Source organism: Leptidea sinapis, chromosome 2 (assembly GCF_905404315.1).
Source record: "Leptidea sinapis chromosome 2, ilLepSina1.1, whole genome shotgun sequence".
NCBI classification, from domain to species: domain Eukaryota; kingdom Metazoa; phylum Arthropoda; class Insecta; order Lepidoptera; family Pieridae; genus Leptidea; species Leptidea sinapis.
The window spans coordinates 16,220,490-16,237,500 of NC_066266.1; the positions used below are offsets into that span (position 1 = coordinate 16,220,490).

The following is a 17,011-nucleotide window of genomic DNA, read 5'->3' on the forward strand; positions in this document are numbered from 1 at the left end:
GTTCTGCCGATAAAATGCAAATTGCACTTTCTGCCGGCGAAAGTGTACGAGTACGTCGTGTGCGTTGAGTCTGAAATATCTGCCAAAGACTTTTTAATTTAAATTTTAAAATTTTAAATTTTTTGCGCAATGCATACTTTTTCTCTGTCGCAGATTCGATAGCACAAAAAGTGTGTCATCTGCGATAGGCCTAAAGTAAAGTGAAACTACCTGATAAATATGAGGTACATATGAAATTGGCGTATTTCGTACTGGCCACTTTAATCACGATGTTCTCCTCTTTGGTAAGGAGTTCCAAATTCAAATTTGTACAGATATTTACTCATGTATTTGTGCTTCGATGACCGTCATTTATTTGTTTTTTTCTTCTGTTTTTCTGTTTGCGTCACTCATTTTACAAAATGGAAAACTTAAAGTATCGCATTATTTACGAGTACGAGTCCCGCCGTGGCACTAGTGCTGCGGAAACGACTCGAAGGGTGAATGATGTGTATGGCGGTCATGTTGCAAAAGAAAACACAGTTCGTTTTTGGTTCCAACGTTTTTGTTCTGGAAATTTCGACCTGCAGAACAAGCCCCGTGGACGGCCTGAGACCCAAGTTGATAATGAAGTATTGAAGGCTATTGTGGAAGCGGATCCATGGCAAACCACGTCCGAGTTAGCTGCAGGCTGCGGTGTTAGTGATAAAACTGTTTTAATTCACATGGAGCAAATTGGAAAGATTAAAAAGCTTGAAACCTCACGAATTGACTGAAGCAAACCGGCAAACGCGCGTCGACTGCTGCGTTACATTACTGAACCGGCACAATAATGAAGGTATTTTAAGCCGAATCATTACCTGTGATGAAAAATGGATTCTTTACGATAATCGGAAGCGCTCAGCACAATGGTTGTATCCTGGCCAGCCAGCCAAATCCTGCCCGAAGCGAAAATTAACCCCAAAAACATTACTTGTAAGCGTTTGGTGGACTAGTGCCGGTATTGTTCATTGCAGTTTTCTCAAATCTGGCCAGACTATTACGGCTGATGTCTATTGTCAGCAATTGCAAACCATGATGGAAAAGCTAGCGGCTAAACAACCTAGGCTGGTCAATCGCTCCACGCCACTGCTACTTCACGACAACGCTAGACCACACACTGCACAACAGACGGCTACCAAATTAGAAGAGCTTCAATTGGAATGTCTAAGACATCCTCCGTACTCCCCGGACCTTGCTCCAACAGATTACCATTTTTTTCGAAATTTGGACAACTTCTTGCAAGCAAAAATTTAACTCTGATGTACCCCATCAGAGTTAACTTTTGTCCAAATCGCCTTCACAGGTTTTATTGATACCCGCCCGACTGGTTTTTTTAGTAAAGGGATCAATGAACTATCTATGAGATGGCAAAAGTGCATTGAAAACAATGGTTTATACTTTGATTAATTAAATATATTATATTTAAAAATATTCGACTATTTGTTCCTCCCATACAAAACGCCAATTTCATATGTAAGGACCTAATATATATTGTTCGTAGAACCGAGTTATAGCGAGTTCTAAAATAAAACTACAGCAACCCCTCGGCTTAGTTCGTAACATATGTGTGCCGTATTCATAACATATATAGATTGTAAGAACACTAAATAAGTTATACACTATCTAACAGCCTCTACTTGTTGAATGTGCCTCTTTCAATGTACCGCGGGGGTGTCCGGGTTTCGCCGCACACATGCCATTGGGCAGACCGATGGGTGGTATTATGTTCCGTCGAATAGAACCAACACGGTGTGTTACGGCCAGCCGCTTACTACTCCGGTTGGTGACGCCGGTGGGCAGGGTCTTAGTACCTATAGTCTGGTAGAGTCATCTGAACAAATGATTCTACTCACGGTGGCGGTTAGTCGCACGAGCGCCGTGTGCGCGGGCGATGCGGGGGCGGCCGCCGAGCGCGACACTTGCGGGGACGCCGTGCTTCTGAAATAGGACACAGATGCGAACTATGTAGTAGATAAAGTGATAAATGCGGACATTAAAAAAAATGCCCGGGCGTTTTGGATAAAGACAACCGCCACCCGGCCACGTGACTACTTATCATGTAAGCTATTTATCACATTAATTGACTGACTGTCAGGCTATATCTGATAATATAGACATATTGGATGACAGGATGCGGGGAGGGACACAATCATTCTGAGTTCTGACCCACTACTTGTCAAATTGACATCTGCGTCAATTTTATAATCCTTCAAAAGGGCTATTATAGGCAAAGGCAAGTCATCCATAAAGCTTTCTCAATTGAGACCTAAGACAAAAACAAGGCATTAAACCTATCTATTGCTTTCAACTTAAATATTATTTACATTATCTCTCTTCTCTTTCTTACAATGGTCCCAAGAAACAAGAAACAATAGCAACAAATTCTAGGCAAACGGAAAATGAAACAATATTAAGAAACAAGAACAAATACAACAAAAAAACAACACCCTTCCCCATACCGACGGCTCATCGTGGGGAATAATGACCAACACCCTCTAAGCATAGTTAGACACCATCAAACAAGACAAAAAGTTGCGACATACACATAGCGTCGATATTATAGGAATATAAAAAATGATTTAAGTTTTCTTTAGTGTTAATTCCGCCAATATTTGTCTTTAAAAATATTCGACACGTGCCAAAAACTTGTGTCGTGCCAGATTTTGGCGAGACAACACGTCCTGAAGATGCCTACTGTAGAGGCGAAACACATGTAGATTTGTTTTAAAGACAAATATTGGTGGAATTAACACTAAAGAAAACTTAAATCATTTGTATAATTATGGATTTCCGCAACTGAATGTCATAGGAATTACATTAAAACTATGGAAACTTCTATTGCTGCGAATCCTAAACTATTTTGGTCCTACGTAAAATCAAATAAAAAAGGCTCCAACTCCTTACCATCCATATTAACATTAGAGGGTCGTGTAGCTTATACAGGTGATAAAATATGTAATCTCTATTCTCAATACTTAGTCTAATTTCCTCATTCCCACGTCACAGCCTCATCAAAGCTCACATACAGTTAATCATTGTCCTTCTGTTTATAGCAGCACTATCAGCATATTGATGATTCTACTGTTATGAAATACCTTAAGTCAGTTGATCTTACAGAAGGATCGGGACCAGATCATATCGACCCATTATTTATATCCTCTTGTTCCAATAGCCTTGTTAAACCATGGACAATACTCTTTATCAGATCAATTAATGAAGGTATAGTACCTAAATTTTGGAATTCCGCTTTCGTTACTCCTGTATACAAAAATGGAAATAAAAATGACATTAAAAATTACAGGTCTATCTCCAAGCTATGTATATTTGCCAAAATCTTTGAACGTATTATTTACACTCAGGTTTACAGCTCTCTAAAATCTACGTTCATACCTGAACAACATGGTTTCATGCAGAATCGGTCGACCACCACTAATCTGTTATCATTTATTGATTACACGACTGCAGGTATGGACGGAGGTGCTGCTGATTGCACCGATTTTAGTAGAGCATTTGACCAAATTGATCACTGCATACTGTTACAGAAACTTCAATTTGCTGGAATACATGGAAATCTATTCAGATGGTTCACCTCTTACATTGAAAATAGGTCTCAACAAGTTGTTGTAAAAGGCTATGCCTCTTCTTGGATTACTGTGTGTTCTGGAGTGCCACATGGCTCATTCCTAGGCCCTCTATTATTTAATATATTTATTAATGATGTAGGCGGTTGCTTTGAAACATCCAATTTTTTGCTGTATGCTGATGATATGAAAATATTCTCAAATATCACCAGAGATTCAGATTGTCAGCTTCTTCAAGCGGATCTAGAAAGATTTGAGGCATACTGTCTTCTTAATAAACTAGACCTAAACGCGTTAAGATGTCATTCCATTACTTTTTCTCGTAAGTATAATATATAGAATACAAATATAAAATAAAGGGCATTGTTCTTAATTCTGTTAATGAAATTAGAGACCTCGGTGTTACACATGACAGTAAACTTACATATGAAAAACACATCGATAATATAGTTAAAAAGGCCAAGAAATCTTCTCGTTTCATCAAAAGGATATGTTCTCAATTTTCTAGCATAAAACTCATTAAAATACTATACTGTTCATATGTTCGAAGCACCCTTGAATATTGTTCTCAGGTTTGGAACCCTCAATATGAAGTTCACATTAATAGACTTGAAAAAATTCAAACAAGTTTTTTAAGATATTTACAATATAAGTGTAATACATATGATGCAGATTATATAATAAGATGTAAAAGGCATCACATACTTCCATTACAAATAAGACGTCAAATAGCTGATACTGTGTTTTACTCTAAGTTACTTCACTCTAAGATAGATTCGTCTAAATTAACATCACAAATTGGTATCAAAGCGCCCAATAACTACACTAGGACAAAATGTACTATATACGTTACGATATCAGTAGACTTGCCTGATTTCGATATATTCAATACGTTACCAAACGCGTTAAGAGGTACATTGCGTTGGATGAGTGTGTGTTCTCTTGATTGCTGAATGCCTGAATACTATAATATCCATTCAGTTTGTCTTCGTGTATTTATATCTATATACTTTTATTGTATTACTTCTTGATCTTTTTTTGTATTTTTGTTCATTATTTGTAACACGAGTATAGTCTATTATATGCGAAAATTGTAAATAGTTAATAGATGTATACTTTTTTAACCTATTTATGTCATGTAATACCGTTTGTTTTCCTAATAAAATAAACAAAATCCCGCTTCAAAGTAAAAATTGAAATTTAGTTTAGTATGAAACGTGCAGTAATTTGACATAAGTTTAAGATAATAATGATTACAGTATCGCGATTGGCCACGAAGTATAATTTGGATAAGTTTGAAAGCGAACGGTTGCTTAAAATGTAGTTGATTGGCCGTCATCTGTCAATGACTGCACGTTTCATACATTCGAGTGAATCGCTTTTTTCTTATAGAGTTTTGCTAGGCAGAAAGAAACGACCCAGAATCGAGCCACTTGAAGAAACATGATAGGGAGTGCCGATCGCAAATAAAATAGGAAAGCCCTTTCCAGTGGTACTAAAAATCATAGTAATAAAACAAGTCTCTTTAAGACTTTGAAGTAAAGAAAGAAGACACTACAAAAGCAAAATAAACAATTAACAAAACTATAACACAATTAAAAATTTACCAGAGAAAAGTGGAATCATAATTATAGTGACAATTTCACACAACAGTGTGGAAGGAATAATGAAACTATTTAGATCATTAAAGCCTCAGAGGCTGGTCTGACCTTCTCGTCCTGGGCGGCGGAGGCGGCGGCGTGTTGGTCGACCCGCAGGCGGCGCCCCGCGGCACGGTCGCCGGGGGCGGGGGGGTCGCGCATCACAACACGGTGTCGAGCGTGTCGAGCGAGCGCAGCAGCGCGGGGTCGCGCGCGCACCAGCGGGCCAGCTCGTCCGGAGTGACCACGCCGTCACAGTTGGTGTCCATGAGCTGGAGACAACACGCGCGGTCAAGACGGGGGAACTGTTTACCTCACGACTCAATACTTATATTGAAAATATGATTTTTATGTCAACACCAAAATCTAATACCGATTTGAAAAGATTTATTAATTTTTTATTTATTTATTCAGAAACAGACAGTCTCACAAATTAATTACTGAAATAACAAATACCCGACCTATCGTTTCCTTAATAATTAACAACTTTAATAGCGATATATGAAGATATGCCTAATCCTGAGAAAAAGGGAGTTCTTGTCAGGTTTGAGGCTGGAACTCAGTGGGCTCCTTCTTTTAACGACAAAATTCAGATTGACAAAATTTATTCACAAAACAGCCTGAGTCGCTCCATTCTCAAGGTATCTATTGGAAAATTGCCAAAGCTTTTGACAAGATTTGCCATAAAACTTTCATTTTAAATTACTTTGGCGTCTTGGAGTACATGGTGATCTTCTGCGCTGGATAAAATCATACATAGATAATAGGAGTCAGGCTGTTGCTCTCGCTGGCTATATTTCTAACTACAGAAATATTAGCTCGGGTATACCGCAGGGTTTTCATTTAGGCCCGTTGCTTTTTATACTTTATGTTAATGACATTTCTAGTATTGTGAATGGATCTAATATGCTAATATGCGCAGATGACACAAAGATCTTTAAAATTGTACGGAGTGTGCACGATTGCTACTCATTACAAGCAGATCTCACTTCTTTCGAGGGATATTGCAAGGGTAATAGTCTATTCTTGAAACCTGATAAGTGTCATGTGATCACTTATACACGCAAGATAAACCCACTGCACTGTCTATTTCTGAATAAATAAATAAAAAAAAACATTTGTAATAATAACGTTCACAACCCTTTTCTTAAATAATTCTTTTGAATTTAGCGAATGTAGTTCATTATCATGATAAATTATAAACTTTTCTGTGACAGTCTCATTGAGCTCTGCGGTATGCGACTGATGTTTGCCAGGAGCACTTTCTCTACAGGAGCCCCTCACAGTAAGTACTATCACAGACAGTCAGCGGCGCGGCTCACGGCGAAACGGACGTGGAACTCACGTGGAAGATCCTGTCGACGTGCTGGTCGGCGGCAGCGCGCGGCAATGGCGGTCGCACGGCGGGCCCCACCAACTCGTACACCGCTCGCACCACACTGAGCATCTCAGCGCGCGAGATCCGTCCGTCGCCGTCCACGTCGTACAGCCGGAACACCCACGCCAGCTTCTCCTGCGCCGAGCCGCGACCCACCGCCGACAGCACCCCGAGGAACTCCTGCCACCCAGTACACCACAAATGTATGAAAGTTTTATTTTTTCACAAGTATTGAATTCCAAATAAAATGAATTCGAGAAGAGAGTAAATATATTTGTATCGTAATTACACAATATGTTATAATTGCTTGAATTGTAAACTATTAAGTTACCGTTGAAATGCTTGCTGCAATGCAGCAATGAACGTAAGCGCATTGCAATTTTATTATTATTACATTAAACCTAATAGAATGTAAAAGATGTGACCTTCTATTATGAGAGGATCATCTGTGACAGAAGGAAATTGAACCTGAACTTGATACGTGCCAGACGTGTCAGGCGTGACAAACGTGACTCACCTCGAAGTTGAGTTTCCCGCTCTGCTTGTGTTTCACCGTGTTGAACACGTAGTGAGCATACTGCGTGGCGTCTGTACATAAACATTAAAACAAAATTGTAGTTACTAGCACATAAATATTGCACTAACAGCTTGCAGGTCTTGCAATTACTCAATTTATCAATTACTTAGTTCAGTACTCAAACAATAACAGAACCTAGCCATATAGCTATATCTTTCAATGATTATTTCAATAATAATATTGGTATTATCAATCCAAATTAAAATCAAATAAACCTGAGACCCATGTCTTAACCGGAAGTAAAGTCTGTAAGAAGAAATTATGTCTCTAAATTATACCACTGCAGAAGGATATAACGAGATATTTACAAAAGTAATTAAACAATGTTAAGTAGAATTGGTACCCGTACTGACACATTTAATTAACATAAGTCCTTTTCTTGTGATTAATTTCCTAAAGAACTTAAAATTTCCAGTATTCAAATAAATCAATTCAAAAACAGTTTATTGAAAGTAGGTATTTCAAAATACACTTTTTCAAGTCAAATAATTACAATAATAATAAATATATTTATTATATCATTAGAAAATATAAATAATATGAATATAAAATGTAATAAAATTTAGCAATGTCATACATTTCAAAATAAAAAAAGACGTGCGGTCGGTTCGTCAGTCAGTTGTCGTATTTTATAAACAGCGTAAGCAGCTGAACTACGCCTTGTTGACAGAGCTGTTATATGAGGTCCCCATTGGAATTTCTTATCAATTGTTACGCCTAGAAACACAGTACTATCAAGAATTTTTAAGGGCTCGTCGTTAATGTTTATAATTGTTTCATAGTCTTTCACATTTGGCAAGCCAAATTAAACGCATTTAGTTTTTTTTTTGGATTAAGTACGAGATTATTTGTGCTAAACCAATTCATTACTTGAGATAGCGTATTGTTAACATCGCTATAGCTTTTTTATTATCAGCAAATAGTACTACATCACAAAAAGATTGAGCATAAAACGGTACATCATTTATATATATTAAAAGCAAGAATGGACCTAAAATAGAGCCCTATGGAACCCCCATTTTTATCAAAGACCCATCTGACCTAGAACCATTTATGTCTTTAGTTTGTAATGTTTCACTGATATAGGATGACACTAAATGTACTGATTTATTTGAAATACCGTAATATTTCATTTTTTTAAATAAAATTGAGTGTTGTACACAAACAAAGGCTTTTGAGAGGTCACAGAATACACCAATAGCTTTTCTCATGTTTTCCCAGGCATCAAAATTACAGTTGATTTTCCTTTTATGAAACCATATTGCTCTTTATGCATAATTGAGTTTATATTAAAATGACTCAAAAGTTGGTCCAATATTTTTTTTTTCAAAAATTGATCTAATAGCGAGAAGAATTGAAATTGGTCAGTAGTTAGTTGGGTCCTCTGAATCGCTATTCTTGAATAATAGAATAACTTTACTAAATTTCATCAAATTTGGAAATCTGCCACTTTCAATACACTTATTAAAAATTAATAGTAGATGTGGCGCAATGCTATATATTATGTGACTAAGGTCTTTTACCGATATTCCCCATAGGTCTTCATTTTTTTTTTGTAAAGAATTAAAGGCGCTGATTATTGTTTTAGATATGATGTGATGGAAAGAGAATTATGATTCACATTTGAGAACATTATCTTTAACTATATCCAAAGCACGAATGGGACACGATTTTAATGATGAAGTAATTGTAATGGGAATATTGAAAAAGAATTTTTGAAAAATACTGGCAAGTTCTGCATTTGAACTAGTTTTTAAGATATTACTGGTTAAGATTATATTTTTATCGGTAGATTTAGCTTTTCCAGGAGGCTTTAATTTTATTATCAGACTGTCTAATCTTACTACCTAGATAAAGTGCCTTAGCCTGAAAGCAAACTTTTTTAATTTTTCTTGAATATTTCTGAATATAGTTTTTTTTTAATTATCTTTAAAAATAAATATTTTCATTTAATACAGATGATAAAATGTTGCCCTACTTTTATGAATTCCTACAGTAGCGCATTTATTAAATGTTCACTTAGTTTTTGAGATTTTGCTTTTTTAGGGAATAGAATGTTAATATCATTTGGTATTTTGTCAAATAAAGCCTGGTATAGCCTATATTAGGGTCATCACTGACATTAGCCACAGTGTGTATTTCCATAGTGTTTTTAAATCGAGTAATGCGCTCGCTTGTGATATGTCTGTAGGTTACTCTCATTTTCTTATTTCGGACCCTTTCTGTAAATAAATCTCGGTTTTGTTTTGTTATGTCTGTATGTATGTACCATAATACAATTAAATTATTTTTTATAAAATCAATTACACTTTATTTACCTAATTTCAATGCAGTTTTACTACTTTAAAACTTTTACTACATGAACTCATGAATGAATCGTATTTTAGGCATAAATCACGGTGTACGGTAAAAAATCATATCTGATGGATGATTCTGTATTTATCTATTCAAATACGAAGCAATTAGTAAATTAGATTTATCTCTTTTTCGCTTGCGATAATTGCATTTACCATCCTTTTTTGACGTGCAATCGTAATGTAGTGTGCTATTGCAATGTCAAATTATTTATGTGTACGTAAGTGTAACATTTATAAGATAACCTATCTATACTTTTAAATATCATTGCATTTGTCCTCTTCTGAAGACTCGTACTTAACATTTAAGTCACTAAATGCCTTTTGAATGGTCTGTTTTTTTTTGTTCAAGTTTGACTTGTTCACGTTCAAAGTTTATATATAGGTCTGAATGTAATAAAAATAAATATGAGTTTCTCTACCCCTTAATGATAAATCACTGTAATTTAATATTTGGCTTATAATCTATTATCAATATAGGCCTGGCATTTTTTAACATCTTTTGTTTTCCCTTAATTAGTTTGGTATATTTGACTAAATATACTTTTTAGATTTAGCTTTGCTTTGTAAATGAATACTGTTCACATCCCTAGGAATCGAATTGCAAGTCTGTATAGTAGTAGGTACTATTGGAATTATGGGACTCGATTGTTGCTTGTACAAATACAAAATACAAACTTAAAATGTATTTTATTGGCCTGCTATTCAAGAATGGAGACAAAAATAACATTCAAATTACAAACCCATTAATCTCATACCTACTATATCAAAAATCATTGAGAAATTTATGTGTTTACGGTTAAAGGAGTTCAGTAACAAATTTAATTTAATTAAAGATGAACAATTTTAGTTTTAGAAAAATAGATCTACTAATGATGCAATTTATTATGTATCGCACTTAATTGTTTGAAAAATTTACACAAAATCATTGATTACTATACTGTACTTTGACATGTCAAAAGCTTTTGATCGAGTGTTGAATTGAATTATTGTTAAATTATTATGAAATTGAATTATTATTTAAAAAAAAATAGAGGCATATGGAATACAGGTGCTTGTGTTAGATTGATTCCGATCATAAAATTAGCTTCCGATTGTAAATGTAGACACTTTTATAATAAAGATCCAGCCACTGTTCAGGCATTATCTATAAATAAATTTAAATGTTATATAAAAAAATGGCTCTGCATTAAATCCTCTTTCTCCACAGCTAAATATCTAAGTGAATCAATTTTGAGAAAATAAATGCCTTTTTATGCCTTCATATTAAAAAAAAATAGGAAACAAAATGTTATTATTACTTGGACGTATGGGATTAATGAAAAAGAAACATACAAATATGAATATACATTTAACCAGTGTGGTGTACCTCAAGGAAGTGTGCTGGGGCCTATTCAATTTTTAATTTATATAAATGACATTATAGACCTTACAAATAATTAAATAATTGTACTAATAATAATTATTGTAATTTGTGTCCATGTTAATATTATGATGTATGAAAGTAACAATGAAATAATATGTGGAGCTAATGTAATTTGCTTGCCCTTTTTGACTAATGTGTTGATTCGTATTGTATTTTTGTTTGTTAAACTTTAATACACACACTATGCACATAAAGTATTATTATTATATTAGTCATTTGTATGAATATTGTTAAATTTAAATGTAAACAGGAGACTGTATAAAAAAACGATTTAACGGCAAAAAAAAATCTATTGCAACCGTCCTTTATTAAATGTTACAGAACATAATAGTTGGTAAACATGTTTAATAATAAAATCCCACAGGGCTACAAGCCAACATAAACAAAAGGGCTGTGAGAGTTAACGTCAAATAAAAGTTTTTTTTTATTTAATTTATTATTCTTTATATTTTTTATTTATTCAAATAGAATCAAAGTAAGCGCTTTCCAATAGCTTGAATTCTTGAATAAGTTTGTGTAAGGATGCTTCGCGAACATGATGGTTGTGATTACTGTCACAATTAGTAATGCCATCCAACAAATACAATGATTTATTAATTATAACAGGTCGACCTGCCACCACAAGCAGCACCCGTTGACGAGTTTTTATTCTTGATATAATATAATACTTTTATTAATGTATTTACAGTATGTGTGGTTGATAAGGCATAATTAATTTACATTCAGGATATAATTAATTTACAATTTTTTTTCATTGAAGTCATACATTGTATTTAAAATAATATGCACAATAAATATTCTGTGAAGTTAAAAGAATGGCAATAAATTTCTTGCCACTTCTTCTCATTAAAGCTCATCCTTTGCCAAAGTGGTGGTAAATTTGTAAAATATAAAATTTTTGACATTCATGAGTGTTATTTATTGACCTCATTGAAGCACAGCACATAACTTGTAGTAAGTACACTGGCGCAGGTCCGCGGTCGGCGACAGCGGCCGGCTCTGTTGCAGACTTCATTAAAAGTTGCCGCTTGGACGGACCGAGGAGAACTTAGTGCAGGGACGGACTGTACAGACCAGAGGCCCCGTTAACAGTTACTTCTATTAGTTAAATGTATCTTACTGGGGATGCTGTTTTGATAATATATTTAAAAATTACAAACTTATTTCTCAGTCAAGAATTACGAAACTGAGGAACTACCTTGATTAATTAGCTTCTTGGGGCGATGAAAATCACTTTATTTATGTAGGTCAAGGAAATAACTCTTATGAATTTTAAGTTTTCTTTTCTTTTTATATCCACCGCCTTTGAGGGATGAGCTTTAATAAGAAGAAGAAAAGGCGAAAAACTCATTGCCATTCTTTTATATCAACATTAACAGCTTTATCTTTTTACAAAACATTTTAGTTATAATATCTATATTTAAAGTGATGCAACAAAAATACTCAAACGTCAAATACTCAACGTCTTACACGAGTAAGTAAAAAAAATGTGAGCCGTCACGGGACGTCTGGCAGATGTGAAACATCGAAATTATTTTATACCAGTAATAGGCACAAAAGTATAGATTATGACAGGAACTAATTATGGCATGATAAAATAATACAATATTACGAATTTTCTCCAGAAAATGATGACAGTTTATTTAATATAAATTTATATTCTTCAAATCAATTTTTTAATTCAATAATTCCTTAAAATCGTGGTAACTCAATTATTTTCATTAGTTAATTCGGTAATAGTTACATTCGACGTTGCCTTTGACGGTATTACTGTGATAATTGGTCGATGAAAGTGTATTATTTTTAATAAAAATGAAATTTAAATCAATTTATAATTAATATTCATATATTATATGCAATAAAAAATTGTGTAAATTTTAATCTACCAAGAGAGTAGATTATACATATACTATATTTTTACAAAATATACACGTTCGTGCAGGAAAATGCACACTTGAATCATAAAATTACAATTTACTTACTGAGACTTGGTATTGTATCATAGCGCGATTTTGCTTTCTTTCCAAGAGGCTGCACACTTTCACTTTCTGAATTATCGCTATCAGACATATTTGATCGTTATAAATAATAAATATAAGAAACTAACAATTAATCTATTGGGTAATAGTATGTAAGTCAAATAATTATATAATTAATACTTATATAATTGTTAAAATAATTATGTAAGTTCTGTATTACCACAATAAACAGAACTTTTGAAATTCGAAGTTACCACAAGAGAAACTACGTAATAAGTATAGACGGCGGTAACAATAATATAGCGTGGTGAAGCGTCGCCACGGCCTGTATCGCCACGCCAACAATCAGGTTTACCCTCCGCCTATAGTTGTTTCACATCAAAAAAATATGTTAAAACAAGAGTTATTGATTACAGATGCATCAATCCACACACCGTAAATAAATAAAGGTATTATGCGATCATTTTTTTTTAAATTGATTACATTTAATTAAAAAAAATGAAGCAAAGCTTCTGGCTACAGAATCGTCCTGCCACCACAATTAGCGCCCGTTCACGAGCATGACGCATGGGCCAGCCATCACCTCCCTCAACCATATTTTAGGAAAGGGAACGACCCGTCCCACATCGCGGTCACAAGTAGTAATATTTAAGCGAGCACGATGAAAATTGTGATAGAGATATGAGAACTCAACCAAATAACAAAAAAAAGATTGTTCATCTACAATATATTCAGCAATAATACTAACAAGTTGACCATTTTGCTTATAGTTTAATTCATAATTATACATATTATATTATTTATTAAGAGTATTTAAGGCTCAAATCTGTTAGAGCAATTCATAACCAAGCTTTCTTATTATCTACATAATCCTTTAAATTGTAATACGTTTTTTCTTTAAGTTAACGTTTAATATAGGCTTTGAACTTGTTGAGGGGCATTTCCTTTATGTTTCCTGGGAGCTTATTATAAAATCTAACGCAATTGCCGATTAATGACTTGTCGATTTAACTAAGCCTAGAAGTGGGCATTATAGGTACCATAAATTTCCCGAACAGCTCTTAATAATATCAGCAGCATTACCTCATAATAATATACCATATGGCATAATACTGTGATAGTAACTAAAATAAACCAATCTTGCAGTTTCAATGTCTGTTAAGGAATGAATCTTTTTACTGCGTATGCAGCAGAACTAAGTCTACTCGATAAGTTTTCTATATGAGGGCCCCATAATGTCTGAATGGATGGTAGTTTTGACTTTCAATAAGTGATTTGATATCCTATTCCAATTAAAATATTTGAATTTGATGGACTATTTGAGAAAATAAGCAAATGTATGAATAAAAAGTGTTGAGGCCCCAATGTGCATTATTATTCTTTTTTTTTATATTTTTCTACTTATGGAGATTTTGTCCATTCAGGCCCTTATGATAACATCAAAGAGCACCCAAAGAAACAAACAACTTATTACTTATATTTGAATTATGCATACAATATTTTTTCACATTCATCCATTTCTAATACAATATACCTAGGCTGGTAGCTAAGTGGCCCGATGCCGGGGCCCGGTGTGAGGCCCCCCCATTTCGATCATCACTTTAGTCCGGCCCTGCTCTCCGGTATATTTGTGTTAGTAGCCGCAACTAAACAACTTCCAAGAGTTTCCCAGCATTTTACTTTATTCCCGTTCCCGTCTCCCGGAACCCGTTGTGCTCCATTAAATTAAACTCTCGGGGGTTGCACTTAAATTGTTAAAAATTATTTGAATAAAAATTAATTGGTTTTGCATCATAATATAATGTCTGTCTGTATCTCCACATATTATATGGCACACCATTGACACGTGCCTCGGCCGGTCACGCACTAAACAAATGGCCGTTTTTTAAAACTTTATTCTGTGGTCCTGACTCCTGTAGTTTGTAAAAGACAAAAAATGCATTTATTTCTCTTAATATTGTGTTAGTATTTTATCGGTAGGAGGCTCTTTTGCACAGAATGCCGGCTACATTATGGGTACCCCAACAGCGTCTATTTCTCCATTGAAGCAGTCATGTGTAACGTCCTGCTCATCTCGTCTCTTATATACAAAAAAAAATTGTTTCCTGTCTAATACTTTTTAATGTCAACAATAAATATCTACCAGCGTTTGTGAACCAGATAGCGCTGAGAGAGAACAAATGGCGCAATAAACTAAATACAAAAGAAACTACAATTTGGTATATATTTTTTTCCCCTAAACCACACTATTTTCATGCCGATAATATTTATGAACGATGCGGAACTCGAACCCTGAGTTGTACTCGCAAAATCGACAACGATACGATAATACTCCGAATATATCACAACTATCCTACTCTAACAAATGTTCGATTTCCTTATCGTTCATCGTTACCATAGACTAATATTTTGATTTTTTACGATGTTAGTGTGAATGAAATATGTTCAAACCTAAACATTATCTGTGCTATGTCGCTGTTAAGTGTCAAAAGTCAAAACATAGTTTAGGCGCTAAGGACTATGCCAGATTCCGCACCACCAATTTACTATCACTTACACATAATGTAAATGTTATTAAAATATGTAATGAATATAATATGACCATTTAAAATTTAATGAATAATACAAAACTTGCGGATAATAAAATGCAAAAAAAAGTAACTCAACCCTTCTCGTACTCCCCGACGTCGACCTGTAATACACATTCCCCGAACAAAAAGTTCATTTGCACAACGCCAATATAACTATTGCCACTACTTAAACCAGGTATAGCATTTGATAAATAAAAAGCTAAACACATACTCACAACACACACACATACACACACATCCACATACACACACAAACACACAACCCACGCCCTAAATTATATATAAAATAGTTTCCGTGTTCATAATTTGTTGCATAACTTCCATTGTTAGACCTTAAAATATGTTGATGTCTGTTATTTGACATTTTACAATGCACAACTGGGAAGAGACTGACCCCCATGCAGGCTGTCCTAGTTTGGGGGTCGAGGGTAATTTTAAGCAAAATTGTATTTTTTTTTGCAACATTTAAAGATTTATTATTATTATTATTATTATTACAATTTATATAATATATTTAAGAGTGTGCATCAGAATACAGATTTTAGTTATATTTTTTACAATGTTGATTTCCTGTTTAATAAATAAATTAATTAAAATATGGAGAAGTGATATTAGCGACTAATACATGGTCTGCCCATGTGTCTGACAATACTATTACAATTAAAAATAAACAAAATATTAAATTTAAATTTGGAATCTGTCATTTTTATATGATTGTTCATTGAGTTTTCTCATTTTGGCGCCAATACATTGTACAATATTTTGCAATGCATTTTTTAAAACACTCCATACGTTTGGTATTAGTAAAATGTTTTTGTACCGTGCTATTAATAGGTACAATGTGACCTCCTCTGTTTGTGACAGAAAAAGATCTCGCCGTTCACGTAGTGTTCACGTAAGAAAAAGGTGGTCAAAGCAGTAAGAGAAGAATTTGAAGAAATCCTGTCCGCAAGCAAAAGATTTTATCTCGAGAGCTGAAGATAGCACTTAGAAGCAAATCGCGTATTTTAAAAGATGAGTTAAAAGTTGCTAACTATAAGAGACGTACTGGTCATTTCTTAACTGATAATTTAAAAAAGAATATGGTGGTAAAATCCAACAACTACTGAAGCGGTACGCAATGAGATTTTTTTTACAGTTGAGCAACATTTTAATAAACAAAATGACCGTATTTATGCTCAAAGCTCTAAGGAAACTTCCCAATTAGTCGACAGAGTGCAACGTGGGCACTATCACTTCAGTGATGGAGGGGAATACCCCACGCTTTCTTATCATCTAAATAATAGCTAATAAGCTATGGAGGAGTGACTGAGCCATACTTTTATGAAAACGCTATCAAAATATCGACACAAGTGTATGAAGATACCATTCTTGAGAAGGTAGTGTACCAAGAATGTTCCTTCCATTATTTAATCCAAACTACGAAATGCGCAAATGTTGTAAACTGTCATACTGGCAAGCAGA

The 17,011-nt window shown here is 34.4% G+C and overlaps 1 protein-coding gene across 1 annotated transcript in view; it reads right to left on the reverse strand.

The window, feature by feature from the left end:
• Positions 1 to 5,403: 5,403 nt before the first annotated feature.
• The window catches only part of LOC126977451 (Kv channel-interacting protein 4-like), a 55,232-nt gene continuing 43,624 nt past the window's right edge, over positions 5,404 to 17,011 (reverse strand). Inside the window, exons 5-7 of the mRNA XM_050826252.1 lie at positions 7,138 to 7,208; positions 6,588 to 6,800; positions 5,404 to 5,514 (exon numbers count right to left, since the gene is read on the reverse strand). Of these exons, the coding sequence (XP_050682209.1) occupies positions 5,404 to 5,514; positions 6,588 to 6,800; positions 7,138 to 7,208 (395 nt within the window). The remainder of the gene's footprint in view (positions 5,515 to 6,587; positions 6,801 to 7,137; positions 7,209 to 17,011) is intronic.